Here is a 17,264-nt window from a genome sequence, read left to right on the forward strand (position 1 = left end):
ATTCTGTGTATTAAAAAAAAACCCTGTGACCCTAGACCTAGAAATTTGTTAAAAGGGTCATGTTATGTGTTCTTACCACAAGTACAAAAAAGCATGTGATCAATTTTAAATTTTAGGGTGGAAAGAAACGTAGAAAAGACCGAATACAGGACTTGATTGATATGGGTTATGGTTATGATGAATCTGATTCCTTCATCGATAACTCTGAGGCGGTAAGTACTTAATGAAACCTCTGAGACCACCAGAACCACTGCACCCTAGCATCTACCGACAGCGCCTGGAGGCTGGGGGTGGAGTCAGTGGATGTGCCCTTAGCACGAGGAGAGAGCTGCACTGAAGGGAGAGGAAGTGACACCTTGATCTGGGCCTTGGTTCCCTTTATGAAAACGGTGATCAGAGATGTCCAAAACACCTTCTGACTCGGACATTGGTGATTGACCAGAAACATGTCTTAGCATGCTGCCTGAAATGTGACAGAGAAACATGGTCACATCTGCTCTTTCGAGACGCGCTCTGCACCTTTGGACTGTAGTACAGACCTTGGAGCTGACCGTGTGTTTTCCCCCCTTCAGTACGATGAGCTTGTTCCTGCTTCTTTGACTACAAAGTATGGAGGATTTTACATTAACTCGGGAACGCTGCAGTTTAGACAGGCGTCGGAATCTGAGGATGACTTCATTAAAGAAAAGAAGAAAAAATCTCCAAAGGTTAGAACGTTGCTCGCTTTTGGATTTCAGAAGTGCTTTTTTACATGACCTTATGAGATCAGTAGGTGACTTGTCAGAATACGTGCTGGTTTAGGATGACTCAGGAGATTGACGGAAAGGCACCAGCTGTGCCGAGGTTGGCGGTTCCCTTCTCACACGTGTGCTGTGGCAAGGTGCCGTGAACCTGGAGGTCTCGGTCATTGGATCCATGCCTGTGTCCTTGCAGGCTCGGCAGGGATTCATTCCTCGAGGTGGTCCCAGGGCAGGGACGAGGGCAGTGAAGGGTGTGGAGTGAGGGGCGTTTGCACCAGCTTGCTGTGTCTCTTCTGTGGACATGTAGAGGACTTCAGTTCCCAGGGCTGTCACCCCAACGAAAACAAGTCAGCCCTAAGATAAGTTTATTTTGAAAGCTATCTACCACTGCCTGTGTGTTTAAAATGCAAGGTAGGCCCACACACAGCTCATTTTAAACCAGAAACTGTTCAGGCTGCAGAATGGCCTCTGTTGCCTCAGGCCCGGGTTTCCCAGAAGCCGCTGTCAGTGGGAATGCTGTCCTGACCTGCGGGTCTGTGGTCCAAGGACTGAGTGGAAAGCTTTTGTTTGTGAAGGAAGTAAGACAACTCTCAGGATGTACCCTGGGCAGAGCAAGGCCGGTGCTGTGTAGTGCACTTGCTCCCAGAGTTAGGGAGCCGTGTAACTGTGCCTTGTCTTTAATTCTCAGAAGCGGAAGTTGAAGGAAGGTGGTGAGAAGTTAAAGAAGAAGAAAAAAGATGACACTTATGACAAGGAGAAGAAATCGAAAAAGTCCAAGTTTTCCAAAGCCGGGTGAGAGGCAGCAGCTTCTTTGCTAGGATGACGTCTGAACTGTTAGGGCAGGACACCTGGGAGCTGACTCGCCCTCCTCCTCACAGCTTCAGAAGAGGCAGCAGGGCCTGGCCTTGCGTTCCCCGTCATGCCTCCCACGGTGCCATGTGGGCATAGTCTGTACTCTCACATCTCTGTGTGTCAGACATCAGAGTTCTCTCTGTCCCACTGTCAGTGTTGGCAGCTATTTCTGTCAGTGTGTGATTGCTGATGTTTCCTGTTCTCTTGGGCACCCCTCCTCTGCCCCAGTTCTCCTGTTTGTGTTCCCCCTTTGTCTTCTCCGGTCCTGCTTCCTTTGCCTCACTTGGTCTCACCCCAGTCGCCCTTCAAGTTGCTGCTGCTCTCTGCTGCTCCTGCTTTCTCCCTTTAAATATCTTTCTTACCCCCCCCCCCTTTTTTGCAGCCTTTTATTTCAGCCTGGCAGTGGTTTTTAAAAACCCATCGGATATGTAGCATTTTGTGATACTGTTTTGCTAACCTATATTAAATCTCAAGCTTTGGTCCCAGCAAGAAGGAGCTCTGTATGCCAAGAGGGGGGAGGAGGAGTAACAGGGTGGACTTGTGACTGAGGTTCCTGGAGACCATTGCGCTGGGAGCAGGGCTGAAGCCCCTCTGAATTTCCCTTTTGAGGTGTACTGCAGCCTTAGTAACTGACTTCCCCCTTGCTTGCAGCTTCACAGCCCTCAATGCCAGTAAGGAGAAGAAGAAAAAGAAGTATTCTGGGGCTTTGAGCGTTAAAGAGATGCTGAAGAAATTTCAGAAGGAGAAAGAGGCTCAGAGGAAGAGGGACGAAGAGCATAAGGCCATAGCAGTCTCGTCGGTGGAAGCTCAGGGCCTGCGGGAATTGGAGGGCGCCTCTGACCCTTTGCTCTCGCTCTTCGGCTCCACTTCTGACAACGACTTGCTGCAGGCGGCCACCGCCATGGACTCGCTGACTGATTTGGACTTGGAGCAGCTGCTCAGTGAGTCTCCAGAAGGAAGCCCCTTCCGCGATATGGATGATGAAAGCGATTCCCTTGGGGTGGGACTGGACCAGGAATTCAGGCAGCCCTCTTCCCTTCCCGAAGGCCTGCCTGCGCCCCTGGAGAAGCGCGTTAAGGAGCTGGCTCAGGTATGGTGACATGGAATGGCCGGGCTCTCCTGGAAGCAGTTTGGGCAGTTGATGCTGGTCCCGAACCACTCGAAGCTCGTGGCCTAGAGCAACCCTTAGTCAGTGGGCAGTTCCAGTGTCAGCTCTTCCGAGCTTTCTTCTCATCCCAAGTGAGGGAACAGTGGAAGCTCTGCCTGTCAGGCATCATTTCTCAGCCTTTCATGGTTCCTTCACTCCTGGAGGATTTACTGTCTTCTGGAGAGATTTTCTCTTTTCCTACTTTCTGCCTGTCAGAGTATCTTTCCTTTTGTATGATAGACTGACACTAATGTTGGCAGCAGGCAGCTGAGGCAGAGATCCATCTTTTTAGTAATCTTCTGAAGGTTTTGAAAATTCACAGAAGTTTGCAGTCATATGTTGGACGTGGGGCAATGCTTAGTTGCCACTGGGTTTAATTGCTCCCTGGACTTGCACGTCACCAGTGTTAGGTAGTGATTACAGGAATCCTAAATTGTGCTAAATAAGAAGAAGCTGAACCATAAATGCTGTCCATGCCCCATGTTAAAAACAATAACAGTCTTCAGAAAATAGCAGACACTGCTCCTGTTTTCCCCCTGGTGATTGGGAATTGATCCCTAGAGCACTAAGGACTGTCAATTCGGTGATACATGAATACTGACTATAAACCGAGCACGGGTCGTTAGTTATGATGACTTTTAGTTAAAATACCGTTTTACCGTGGACATCATGACTTGTGACACAACTCTGGTGGTACTTACACTCTATAGCTTAAGTTTTAAACCAGTGATTCAGAATCTCTGTTGTGTATAATATCCCTTGTGTTTTAGGGCAGGGTGAAATGTTAACCACTGCTACAAATGATTTTCTCACTTCCAAAAAACACTTGAACACAACATGTGAAATAATTCAAATGTCTTATTCAGAGCTCTAGTTCATCCTTGTAGAGCATGCACAGTATTCTGTTTGAACGTAACCATTTAAATGAATTATGCCATGTCAGGATTCAGAGTACATCTTAACAGGATGTTAAGATGGAAATAGTTGAATCTGAACTTGGCATGTTTGAGCATACTGTCCTGTGCTCTCTCTCAGAACTTATGTTAGAAAACATTACTCCTTATTCTTTTCAATCCTCTGGTTTGTAATCAAATTATTTTGTAGCTTCTGAAAGCCTTGTTGAGTGAGCTAAGATCTATGTGGCAGTAGCCAGTCATTTTTTAGAGAAAAGTAAAAATGGCTCTTGGATGTGTCCCTATTCCCACCAAAGACTGTGTTCTAGTCTGATAACTTAGACTCATTATTTCATTTTCTTGGGAAAGATGGACAAATCTAGTGGAAACAGTGGTTTAATGTGAAATGACGTTGGGTTGTGATTTGCGAAAACCTCGCTTTCTGGAGTCTGTTGGGGGGACAGTGGGCAAGCTGTCCTTCCTCGGTGAGTGCCCCGTCTCGGTTGTCTCTTGGGCACGGTGGAGACAGGGTACAGGATCCCATAGGTAAGGTAGGCTCGGGTCCTGGTGAGGAGGTGGTGACCAGGAGGCATACTGGCTTGAAAATATGTTCAAATGTGAAATTGATACTTCAGTCATCACCTGCCCCTTCTCCTATAACAGCATTAAGAAATTTGGGAAATGAAGTGGGAAGTGGGTATTACCCACCATCCCGCCAATCTGAAAACTATTTTCAATTTACATATTCTTTTCTAGTCTCTGTATATATGTATTTATGCAGTTGTAATTATAGTTGTGAATAATTTCCTGTTTTTTTCACTTAATAAATATTATTTATAAAGCCCTCATTACTTTTAGTGGTTGCATGAAAAAGAAGGCTTAATTTAGAAAGTTACTTAATGCCACTCTAAAGGATCCCCAGCTGCTCCGTTCCCACCAGGGCCCTCCGCTTGGGGCACTTGGAGCCTCCTGCATGTGTGCACGAGTGCTCTAGACCCAGACCCTGTTGAGAGTCTTCTGGCAAAGAGATTCCTCCCAGGGAAAAAATGCCTGTGTACACAAAAATTGCATATAATTTCAAAAGCCACGTATGGATATTTGGATCCTTAATAAGGGGCCCTGTCCTAGATCTTGAACTGGACATTGCATTTTTAAATTTTAAATTAAACTTGATGTATATAACTATAACATTAGCAGTGTTTATGTGTTTCTCACTTTATATTTCACTCCCCTTCTTTTTCTTTTTACCCTCTTCTTTTATTTTTGTAATAGTTTGTTTAGATTTAAAATCTTGGCCCTAGAGGATACATGTATCAGTTTCTACCGCTGTCTAAAAATCTACCCCCCCGCCCCCAAACTTGGTGGCTTCAAACAGTGACTCATTTCTCCTGACTGTGGGTTGGCCGGCGGTTTGTCTTCTGGTCCTGCCTGGACTCGCTCTCGGGGCTGTGTTCATCGGGCAAGATGGGGGCTGGCGCTGGGACAGCCAGGATGGCAGGGCCTCTCTCTCCTCCCTTCTTTCATCCTGGGCTTTTTCAGGGCATGACAGTCTCAGGGCAGCATTTCAGGAGGGAGCTGTAAGGTGGAAGCTGTAAGGCCCTCATGATCTAGCCTTAGAAGTGGTATGCACCACATCTCTTCTGCCACAGTGTATCGGTAAAGCAAGTCACCATCTAGAGGCCACCTCTCCATGGGGGAATGCATGTACTGGGAGGCGAGGAATCTGTGGTCCTGTGTGCAGTCCACCACTGTACTTAAGCAGATTCTATTCTTACGTGTGTCAGTCTCCCTGGGAGAAGTTTTTGCTGTTGGAAACAAAAATTAGATTTGACTTCTAAGTAGATGTGATACTTAAAACTTTTAAAAAAAACATTTGAAAATTTATGTATGTTAAAGAGGTACTCCAAGAGGGCAACCTTGGATACTCCAGAAATGTTACTGTTTTCTTCTCATATTAGCTCATTTTCCACTTCTTACTTTCTTGTACTGTACATTTTTATGGGCCCCAGGGAACCCAGTGGTTTGATTTGATGGCCTTACCCCTGTCTTCTCTTAATATGTATTGGTTGTGTCTTTTGTCTTGATTGTTGAAAAGTTCAGGTATGTTGCGCCTTCAGTTTACTGTCGTGATGTGGTTTGGCGGCTACTCAGCCTGCTCCATACAGATGACCCCGCTCTGTTTTGGTCCTCTTCAATCCAGCATAAAATGGAAATGATACTGATACTAAAAATAGAAAAGAAACAGAGACCCCATGTCACCCACCATTCTACCTGCTCACTGCTTACCCTCCTATACAGTTAGAACCCTTGCATTGCAAAACCAGGGAGACATGGATCCAAGGAGAATAAGGTAGAAAAAAAATAACAACTTGTTTGGTCTTTTTAAAAAAGAAAATCATGCCAGATTTCATTCTATTTAGCAAAAACAGGTACAGTATATAAGGTTGTGATCTCAGTGCTGAAAGGCTACAAGTGGCTCTTCTTATAATGAATAAAAGAGCTCATTAAAAGGCTATTGGAACTATTGTAAATCAGCATGATCTGGCTGTTTGGTTTAACTTCATTTCCTAGTTAATCTAGGATTGATTGATTCATACAACTCCTTGGGCAAGGGTGTCTGTCTTTAGGGTTGAGGGATGTCACTTCTTTCTGGCAGACTATCAAATATATATCCAATTGCTCTTTTAATTAGATTTATTTTAAATTTTATCTCTGAGGATTTTGTTTTATACTTGACTAATTATCTTCAGTATAAAACCAAATCCTCAGAGATACTGGTCTACAGGATTCAAAAGGCATCAGAAAAAAAAAAAACACATTTCAAAAGGCATCAGGAAAAAAAAAAACTTAAAAAAATTTTATAGCCAGAAAGCTTTTGATATGACTGATATCTAAAGATAAAATTTGATTGGCGGGAATGCCCTGGAGGTCCAGTGGTTAGGACTCTTCGCTTTCACTGCCAAGGGCCCGGGTTCAATCCCTGGTCAGGGAACCAGGATCCCACAAGCCAAACAGTGCGGCCAAAAAAAAAATAAAATTGATTGGAAACCTGAGCTGTTGATGGGTCTGACAAACAGGCATTTGAAATACGTGTTAATTAGGCTGAATTAACATGAAGGTGCTTCTGCATCTTATAATTAGCAGTGTATAAGCTAAAGCAACAGAATGACTCAGTTTTGTTTTCTCTCAAACTGAAGTCATAATCCCAGTACACTAAAGGTGCCACAGTGGATTCCGAATCCTCTGACAGTATAAGAAAGGGCAAGTGAATGGGTTACAGTGACACCCTTTCTTTCTTCCCTTTCCACCTGCTATCTCAGGCCTCTGCGCTCTCCTCTAGCCATGCTTGAGTTTTGCATATCCTCTGCAAGTTTTGTTTGGTACTAAGCTTTTCTTCCTCGAGTTTTCATTCTTTCAGTGATAATCTGTTCATTTGTTTGTTCATTCATCCACTCAGCTGACATTTACTAAGTAGCCATTATGTGATAGGCAGCTGTGGGAAATATATTGATGAGTAAGATTCAGTTGTCCTTCTCCATGAGCTTGTTATACAGATGGATTGGTAGCCATGTAAACAACGGGCTGTGGGACAGAGCAGGATGAAACAAGCTCTGTCGTGTTTGGATGGCCAACTAGATGGTCAGGTGAACAGCCAGACTTGAGGAGGTGAAAGAGGAGCTCTTGGGGGTACATAGGAATTGGACTGGAGGCAGCAGGCTTGGCCAGCCTCATGGGAGAGAAGGCCTTATAGTAAGCCAGGGCACAGGGCTGAGGATGGGCAAGTTGTTGGATAATGAAGACTCCTGGCATGTGGTGGGAGGGGCTGGAGTGGATGGCTGGGGCCAGATCCTAAAGGACCCTAAATACCAGGTGGAGGAGTTTGGGTTTGATTCTAGGCTTGGGAAGGGCTGCCAAAGGGTTCTAAAGAAGAGTGGAAGGATTTAGGAAGGGTGGAGTGCTGTTATTAGAAGTAGGGACACAGGAGGAGGAAGAGCAGAAACTAGTAGGTTAGGTTTTGGACAAGTCAAGTTTGTATACTAGAGGGTCATTCATTCATAGAAGTAATTGAAGATTCTGGTCCAGAGCTTAGAAAAAAGTGTATAGAGTAGGTTTAGATTTGAGAGACCTGTGTGTGTTTATGTTATTTTGAAGCTGAGGGGGAGACATTATCAGGTGAAGAGGGTTCTAGATAGAACCTGGGAGCCCATCTGCAGCTAAGGAGCTAGTGGAGGAGACAGGATGCAGTCAAGAGGTCAGGAGAGGACCCAGAGGATGCAGTGAGAGGAAGGCCAGTGGGGCCAGAGGAAGGTGGGTGTATCAGAGGGTTGATCAGGATTGATCATTTCATTTAAGACAATCACCTTATTGTCTTTGTTTGCCATCATTGTTATATATCAAGCCTGAAATTTTATTTTGCTTAAAGACTTTGGACCAGCAACTCTTGGGTTTAGATCAGTGGTTCTCGATCCTCTGCATGCTAGTCACCAGAGTTACTTTTAAAAAAGTACTGATGTTTAGGCCTCTTTTAAGGAATACATTATTCCCCAGAGATTCTGATGTGATGGGTCTAGGGTGGGGAAAGCTGCCAGGTACTTCCAGTGTGCAGCCAAATAGAGAACCACTGGTTCAGGCTTTTGCAGTTTGCTTTCCTCACTTGTGCATTCGGTGCCCTGGTTGCCCACTGTGGTTGCTTCAGGAGTCTCCAGGCTTGCCATCCAGGGTGTTATTAACTGTGTACTCATGGGAAGCAAAACACTGTATAGCAACCTGCTCTATCTTGTGTTAATAGGTAGTCAGGTATGTTAGTCATTCCAGTGGTCTGAGTAATAGAGTTCATGATATACCCTAATTAGATTATGAATTTTCAAAGAATTATAGTCCTTAAATGCTAAAGCAGCATATTATTATTGTTGCTATTATTACTATTATTATTATTTTGTTTGCTAAAGACCTTCAAATACTGCAGGTTTGTTAAAGTTCTTGATTGTTTGGTACTGTAGATGTATGGAGATTCCAGCTCACAGTTTAGATGATAGAGTGCTGGGCACATGAGTTAGCTTGCTGGCTGCATCAGATGCTTCATGATTCCCTTGACTCTGATTTTCTTTTATGTGACTGTTGTTTCAAGTCCTGGGAAGAAGGGACAGTCCGTAGATGCTTCAACAGCATGTGAAAAGAGCTGGATGTACCACTTCTGGAGCATACAGAGATCATAGGTGAACTTAATCTGGGATTAGGGCTGAGTAGGGAAGGGCATGGTGAGGATTTTATCATCAGGTGTTCTGTAGGCCTGTGGGTGAGGGTGAGGGCCTTGCGGGGAAAGTGCACTAACGGATGTTACTGTCTACTGTGAACCAGGCTGCCAGAGCTGCTGAGGGAGAGAGCAGACAGAAGTTCTTCACCCAGGATATTAATGGCATCCTCTTAGAGTGAGTATCTTGTTTCTTTGTATCTGCTGTTACCATGCCTGGGTTCAGCAGGCTGGGGGAAATTGGGAGTACGATTCAACTATGTATGGGATAGGAAAGCACTGATGAGATTTTTAAAAATTGGTTTTTATTTATTGTTATTCTCTTAAAAAAGGTCAGGGGAATTCCCTGGCAGTCCAGTGGTTAGGGCTCTGAGCTTCTACTGCAGAGGGCATGGGTTCGATCCCTGGTTGGGGAACTAAAATCCCGCATGCCGCTAGGCAAGACCAAAAAATAAATATATACATACATACATAGATACAAAAATAAAAAAGGTCAGTGGCGGGGGACATCAAATGTTTGTCTCTAGGAAATGATAGACCGTACTAATCTTAGGCAGCAGACATTATTAGAACACTGTACATAATAGTCATGGCGTGCTGGAAGAGGATTTTGTGCTACGCGTGAGATGAGAGGAGAGAGAAGGCGTTGCTTGCCCATCTCTGGGAAAAGTAAGAGCTTGGTGCAGGCAAGGCCCTGCCCTCCTGGGGCACTCCTCAGCATACCTGGTCATTCTCCTCTTATTCTCACTTTTGCTCCCAAGGCCAGTGCTCATCATCCTGTAGCCCGTCTAACAAACACCCCAACCTCGGAGACATCACACTGTATGAATTGGATTAAAAAGAAAACAAAAACAAAAACAAAAAAAACCTCCACATGTATAAATCCAAACCAGATTCTTTGTACCTGGCCCTCCAGCTTTGCCACCTTCTCTCCTGGTTGCATCATGTAGCAGAGGAAGCTTATTGCTCAACAGCTGAGGATTTTGCACATGTAAGAACAGTTGTCAAGACTAGGGAACATTCTAGCAAAGGACCTTGCCTGCCCAGGATGGAGACTGGCCACTTGGGTCAGGGAGCACCTGAGAGTCAGCACAGATGAGGGGTTTGTCTCCTGGAGCGTGCCAGATACAGAGAACTCAAGGGATTGAAAACAGACTGTGTTCTGCTTATCTAGATGGGGACGCTGGAGGGATGAGGATTTCCCTGACCACCTAGTCAGGGACAGAACTTGGAAATGGAAAAAAAAGGAAACTCTGCTGCAAAGTATTTCCTGTCGACCCCAAGTAACTCAATTACCTTCCAGTTTGAAAGCATTTATGTTTTCTTTGTTTATGAAACTCAGAAATTCAGACCTTGTTCTTTTAGGCTCTGTTTTCTTGACACCTTTGACTTGGTCTTGTCTTTGACCTGAGAGCCTGACCCACTCTACCTAACCAAGCTTATTGGGTCTGGTGACTGCTGGAGGTCTGTTGTGCTGGCTGCTCATTTACACTGTGACAGGCGAGATAAGGCTTGGCCTCTTGGCTCCTGCAGACGAAAGGAGCTGCGGTGAATAACTCTGCTCTGTTCTTCAGCATAGAGGCGCAGACCCGGGAGTTGAGCAGCCAGACCCGTTCCGGGGTATATGCCTACCTTGCTTCCTTCCTGCCCTGCAGCAAAGACACCTTGGTCAAGCGCGCACGAAAACTTCACCTCTGTGAACAGGTGGGTGACTTTGCAGTGGAGCCCCTTGGCTTCGGGGTGCAGCGGAGTGGGTGATGGAGTCTTCATAGATGCCACATCTGCTGCTGCGCTGCCTCCGTGCGATTATTCCTATAGTGTGTGCTCAGTGTAAGAAGTGATGCATAAACCAGACTTACGATATGTCCTGCTCTCCGCAGGGGGGGCGTCTGAAGGAGCCTCTCCAGAAGCTTAAGGAAGCCATTGGCAGGGCAATGCCAGAACAGATGGCCAAGTACCAGGATGAATGCCAGGCACACACGCAAGCCAAGGTCGCTAAGTAAGTGTGTCCCATCACTCCCTGCAGCATTCTGACCTCCTTTTCTTAGAAGTCCTGGGGGGTGGGGGGAGATGGTGGGCAGAAGGAAGCAGTTCTGCAGTGACCTTAGAGTCCCGCCTAATTCTTTCTACCTCCTAGGATGCTGGAAGAGGAGAAAGACAAGGAGCAGAGAGAACGGGTTTGTTCTGATGAGGAAGAAGATGAAGAAAAGGGGGGCAGGAGGATAATGGGACCCCGGAAGAAATTCCAGTGGAATGATGAAATCAGGTGTGCCCAAACTGGGACCTTGCCTCAGTGGAGGGTTTGTGGGGCCAGTGTCTGAGCATGTTCCCGTATTTCTAATGAAGGTTAGAATCATTTACTTTAATCAGGGCTGCTGAAAGCACATGATTGAAACCTTGAAGAAGCATTTGGGGTAGTTTAAAGGTTCTGACTTCTGCCCACTCTTCAGGGAGCTACTCTGTCAGGTGGTGAAGATCAAACTGGAGAGCTATGACCTGGAGAGGAACAAGGCCCAATCCTGGGAGGACTACGTGAAGGCGTTTCTGGATGCTGAGGTCAAACCTCTCTGGCCCAAAGGCTGGATGCAGGCCAGGTGAGGGCCCGCGAGCAGCCAGTGTGGTCAGTGTGACCATAGGGTGGAGCGTTCTTGCGGTAAAGAGATGTCTGAGTGATTCTTTTGCACCAGGCCCCAGAGCCCCACCCTCAGAGAGTCACCGGCTAGTGGACTCGACTCTGATTTCACCTGAGTGACTGGGGGCTTCTCCGTCTCCCTTAGAAGAGGGAAGTTATCTGTGGGGTTTTGTCTTTGTTATTCTTTATCCCACTTCAGTTCAAAGTTGGCTGTATGCTTATCCCACTTCAGTCTGCCCTTTCCTGAGATAATGGCTCCTACTAGAAGAAGTTGAGAGACAGATTCGTGTTAGGAACATTTTAATGTTCTGAACAGAATTCTTATTTGCAACTGGCAGGGGTGACTACTTCTTAGAGTTAAGTGCCAGACTTTCCTCACAGGCTACTTTGTGTTATATAGCTTCCCACGAATGGACTATGTCTGCAATACACAGAGGAAGTTACCTGGAACTAGTGTTCTTTAGAAAAAAAAATTTTTTTTTTTTTTGGTGGTAAAATACACTTAACGTAAGTTTAGCATCTTTAAGTGCACAGTTCAGTGGTATTAAATACACTCACATTGGTATGCAACCATCACCACCATCATCTCCATCACTTTTTTCATCTTGTAAAACAAACTCTGTACCCATTAAACACTAACTCCACATTTCCCTCTCCCCACAGACGGTGGCAGCCACCATTCTTCTGTTGCTATGATTTTGACTACTTTAAGTACCTCATATAAGTGGAATTATACAAAGTGTTTGTCTTTGTGTCTGGCTTACTCCACTTAGCATAATGTCCTCAGAGTTCATCCATGTTACAGCATGTGTCAGAATGTTCTTCCTTTTTAAAGCTGAATAATGTTTACTGTATGTATACGCTTTGCTTATCCATTCATCTGTTGATAGTACTTGTGTTGCTTCCACATTTAAGCTATTGTGAATAATGCTGCCATGAACATGGGCATACAAATATCTCTTCGAGACCCTGCTTTCAGTTCTTTTACATACATACCCAGAACTGGAATTACTGGATCATATGGTGATGTTGTGTTTAATATTTTGAGGCCTCATCATAATGTTTTTCATAGCAGCTGTTATCTTGTTACATTCCCACCACCAGTGCACAGGGTTCCAACTTCTCCACATCCTCACCAACACTTTTTTCTGTTTTTTTGGTAGTAGCCATCCTAATGGGTATGAGGTGGTGTCTCGTAGTTTCGATTTGCGCTTTGCTAATGATTAGTGATGTTGAGCATCTTTTCATGTACTTACTGGACATTTGTATATCTTCTTTGGAGAAATGTCTATTCAAGTCCTTTGCCCATTTTCTAATTGGTTTGCTTGTTTTTTTGTTGTTGAGTTTTAGGAGTTCACTTTATATTCTGGATATTAATCCCTTATCAGATACATAATTACCAAATATTTCTCTGTTCTGTGGGTTGCATTTTTACTCTATGGATAGTGTCTTTCAACCTAGATGAAATGGACAAGTTTCTAGAAACACAAAACTTACCAAGACTAAATCACAAAGAAATAGCAAATCTGAATAGACCTATAACTATGTTTATTGTTTATTCTCTAGTTTGCTTATTTCTGCTTTAATCTTTATTATATCCTTCATTCTGCTAGCTTTAGGTTTAGTTCTTCTTTTTCCACTCCCTTAAGTTGTAAGTTAGGTTGTTGATTTGAGACCTTTCTTGTTTCTTTTTTTTTCTTTTAAAAATTAATTAATTAATTAATTAATTTTTGGCTGCATTGGGTCTTCGTTGCTGCGCACGGGCTTTTTCTCTAATTGTGGCAAGCAGGGGCTACTCTTCATTGCAGTGTGTGGGCTTCTCATTGCGGTGGCTTCTCTTGTTGCGGAGCACAGGCTCTAGGCGTGTGGGCTTCAGTAGTTGTGGCATGCGGGCTCAGTAGTTGTGGCGCACAGGCTTAGTTGCTCCATGGCATATGGGATCTTCCTGGACCAGGGCTTGAACCTGTGTCCCCTGCATTGGCAGGCGGATTCTTAACCACTGTGCCACCAGGGAAGTCCCTAAATTTCCCCTCTTATCACCACTTTTCACTTTGTCCCATAGGTTTTAGTATGTTGTGTTCTCATTTTCATTTGTCTTTTAAGTATTTTCTAATATTCCTTGTGATTTCTTCTTTGATCCATTGATTGTTTAAAAGTGTGTTCTTAAAAGTTGTTTTTGTCTAGTGTATCTGCCATTTGTTTTTTCCTCACAATTTTGTTAGTTTTCCAGTTTTCCTTTTGTTATTGATTTCTAACTTCATCCCTTTGTAGACAGAGAAGATACTTTTTATGATAGCTTTCTTTTATTTATTTTTTTATTTTTTTTTAGCATCTTTATTGGAGTATAATTGCTTTACAGTGTTGTGTTAGTGTCTGCTGTATAACAAAGTGAATCAGCTATATGTATACACATATCCCCATATCCTCTCCCTCTTGCGTCTCCCTCCCACTCTCCCTATCCCACCTCTCTAGGTGGTCACAAAGCACCGAGCTGATTTCCCAGTGGATAGCTATCTTTTAAAATCTACTGAGAGTTCATTTGTGGCCTAACATATGGTTTATGCTGGGAAATGTCCCATGTGCACTTGAGAATGTGTGTGCTGTTGTTGTTGGGTAGAATGTTCTGTATCTGTCTGTATCTGTCCAGCTTTTATTGTAGAACTGTTTATTTCTCCCTTCAGTTCCATCAGTTTTTGCTTCATATATTGTATTTTAATGGTCTGTCAGGTGCATGAATGTTTATAATTGTTATATCTTCTTGCTGTATTGAACTTTTTATTAATATATAATATTCTTCTTTATCTTTTGTAAATTTTCTTGATTTAAAGTCTACTTTGTCTGATATTAAGATAGCCACCTCTGCTCTCTTGGTTATTATTTGCATGGAGTATCTTTTTCCATCCTTTTAATCTGTTCTTGTCTTTGGATCTCAGGTCTTTGGCTCTTTTTTTTTTTTTTTTTGGCTGCGTTGGGTCTTCATTGCTGCACGTAGGCTTTCTCTAGTTCTGGTGAACAGGGGCTACTCTTGGTTGCAGTGTGCAGGCTTCTCACTGCAGTGGCTTCTCTTGTGAGGTGCGTGGGCTTCAGTCATTGCAGCATGTGGGCTTAGTAGTTGCGGCATGCAGGCTTATTAGTTGCGGCACACGGGCCCTAGAGCGTGTGGGCTTCAGTAGTTGCGGTGTGTGGGCTCAGTAGTTGTGGCGCGTGGGCTCTAGGGTGCGTGGGCTCAGTAGTTGTGGCTCACAGGCTCTAGAGTGCAGGCTTAGTAGTTGTGGCACACAGGCTTAGTCGCTCCATGGCATGTGGGATCTTCCAGGACTAGGGATCGAACCCGTGTTCCCTGCGTTGGCAGGCGGATTTTTAACCACTGCGCCACCAGGGAAGTCCCAGGTCTTTGGCTCTTGTAGATAGCATATAGTTAGATCATGCATTTTATCTATTCTGCCAGTCCCTGTCTTTTGATTGGAGTGTTGAATCATTTACATTTAAAGTAATTACTGATAAGAAGGGACTTAACTTCTGTAAGTTGATCAACATACAAAAACTCTGCCCCCTTAACAGCTCTGCTGCTGTCACAAAAGTACATTTTTATACATTGTGTGCCCCAAAACATAAACTAATAGTTTTTTAAATGCCTCCTAAGTTTTGTAGAAGACAAGATTTGGAGTTACAAACCAAAGTTACAGTAATAATAGCTTTCAAACTAATTTTTTTTAAAAAAATATTTATTTTATTTATTGGCTGCGTCGGGTCTTAGTTGTGGCACACGGGATCCTCGTGGCATGTGGGATCTTTTGTTGCGGCGCGCGGGCTCTTTGTTGTGGCACGAGGACGTCTCTCTAGTTGTGGTGTATGGGCTTCTCTCTAGTTGTGGCACGCAGGCTCCAGAGCACGTGGGCTCTGTAGTTTGTGGCACGCGGGCTGCCTACTTGAGGCGCACGGGCTCAGTAGTTGCAGCGTGCTGGCTTAGTTGCCCTGTGGCATGTGGGATCTTAGTTCCCCCACCAGGGATCGCACCTGCGTCCCCTCCACTGGAAGGTAGATTCTTAACCACTGTACCACCAGGGAAGTCCCTTAAACTAATTTTTTTTCTTTAAATGTATTAGTCTCTTAAATGATGTAGAAAACAAAAAGTGTGGTTACAAACCATTGTTGTTATAACACTAGCTTTTCTAATGGTCATGTATTCACCTTTTTGAGATCATTATTTGTGCATGTAGCTTTGAGGTGCTGTCTGGTGTCCTTTCATTTCACCTTTAGGACCCTTGAGCATTTCTTACAGGGTAAGTTTTTTTTTTTTTAATAAATTTATTTATTTTATTTATTTTTACTTTTGGCTGTGTTGGGTGTTCGTTGCTGCACGCGGGCTTTCTCTAGTTGTGGTGAGCGGGGGCTACTCTTCCTTGCGGTGTGCGGGCTCCTCATTGCGGTCGCTTCTCTTGTTGCAGAGCACGGGCTCTAGGCACGCGGGCTTCAATAGATGTGGCACGTGGGCTCAGTAGTTGTGGCTTGCGGGCTCTAGAGCGCAGGCTCAGTAGTTGTGGCGCACGGGCATAGTTGCTCCATGGCATGTGGGATCTTCCCGGACCAGGGCTCGAACCCCTGTCCCCTGCATTGGCAGGCAGATTCTTAACCACTGCGCCACCAGGGAAGCCCTACAGGGTAAGTTTTTGATCATGAACTCCTTCAGCTTTTATCTATCTGGGAATGTCCTAATTTGTCCCCCACTTTTTTTTTAATTGAAGTATAGTTGATTTATATCGCCCCCACTCTTGAAGGTCAGTTTTGTCAGATATAGGATTCTTGGTTGACAGTATTTTTCTTTTAGTACTTTGAATATATCAGTCCACTGTCTTCTGGTCTTCAGAGTTTCTGATGAGAAATCTGCTGATAATCTTGTTGAGGATCCCTTGTGTGTGATGATTCAATAATATCTGGGTGCTTTCAATATTTTCTCTTTGCCTCTGGCTTTTGAAAGTTTGATTATCATGTGTTTTGGTGTGGATCTCTTTGAGTTCATCTTACTTGGAGTTCTTTAAGCTTCTTGGGTGTTTATATTCATGTATTTACACTTACATTGTTTGTTTTCACATTTGGAAAGTTTTCAGCCATTATTTCTTCACTATTCTCTGTGCCCCTTTCTCTGTCCTCCTTCTGGGACATCCACGCTGTGCTGGTGTGTGCTTGTCTGCTTGATGCTGTCCCACAGTTCCCTTGACTCTGTTCACTTTTCTTCAGTCTTTTCCTTCTGTTCCTCAAACTCGATAATCTTCATTGTCCTGTTTCACGTTCACTGTTTCTTTTTTCTGCCTGCTCAAAACTGCCTTTGAATCCCTCTACTGAATTTTTTTTGTTAATTTTATTTATTTTTGGCTGCGTTGGGTCTTCATTGCTGTGCGCGGGCTTTCTCTAGTTGTGGTGAGCGGGGGCTACTCTTTTGTTGTGGTGTGCAGGCTTCTCACTGCAGTGGCTCCTCTTGTTGCGGAGCACAGGCTCTAGGTGCGTGGGCTCAGTAGTTGTGGCTCACGGGCTCTAGAGCGCAGGCTCAGTAGTTGTGGCGCACGGGCTTAGTTGCTCTGTGGCATGTGGGATCTTCCCGGACCAGGGCTCGAACCTGTGTCCCTTGCATTGGTAGGCTGATTCTTAACCACTGTGCCACCAGGGAAGCCCTGAATTTTTTTTTTTTTTTAATATTTATTTGTTTTATTTATTTTATTTTTGGCTGCATTGCGTCTTAGTTGCAGCACGT

At 44.3% G+C, this 17,264-nt stretch overlaps 1 protein-coding gene across 3 annotated transcripts in view; it reads left to right on the top strand.

Annotated features, from left to right (window-relative positions):
* Positions 1–17,264, top strand: part of UBN1 (ubinuclein 1) — a 36,289-nt gene that overhangs the window by 8,657 nt on the left and 10,368 nt on the right. For 2 of the 3 annotated variants that reach the window (XM_061208878.1, XM_061208877.1), the window contains exons 4-12: positions 117–212; positions 573–707; positions 1,429–1,532; positions 2,244–2,682; positions 8,991–9,061; positions 10,458–10,587; positions 10,764–10,882; positions 11,021–11,149; positions 11,334–11,477. In XM_061208878.1, coding sequence (XP_061064861.1) covers positions 117–212; positions 573–707; positions 1,429–1,532; positions 2,244–2,682; positions 8,991–9,061; positions 10,458–10,587; positions 10,764–10,882; positions 11,021–11,149; positions 11,334–11,477 — 1,367 coding nt within the window. The remainder of the gene's footprint in view (positions 1–116; positions 213–572; positions 708–1,428; positions 1,533–2,243; positions 2,683–8,990; positions 9,062–10,457; positions 10,588–10,763; positions 10,883–11,020; positions 11,150–11,333; positions 11,478–17,264) is intronic. The other variant, XM_061208879.1, reaches the window with a different exon arrangement.

This window comes from Eubalaena glacialis, chromosome 13 (assembly GCF_028564815.1).
Source record: "Eubalaena glacialis isolate mEubGla1 chromosome 13, mEubGla1.1.hap2.+ XY, whole genome shotgun sequence".
NCBI classification, from domain to species: Eukaryota; Metazoa; Chordata; class Mammalia; order Artiodactyla; family Balaenidae; genus Eubalaena; species Eubalaena glacialis.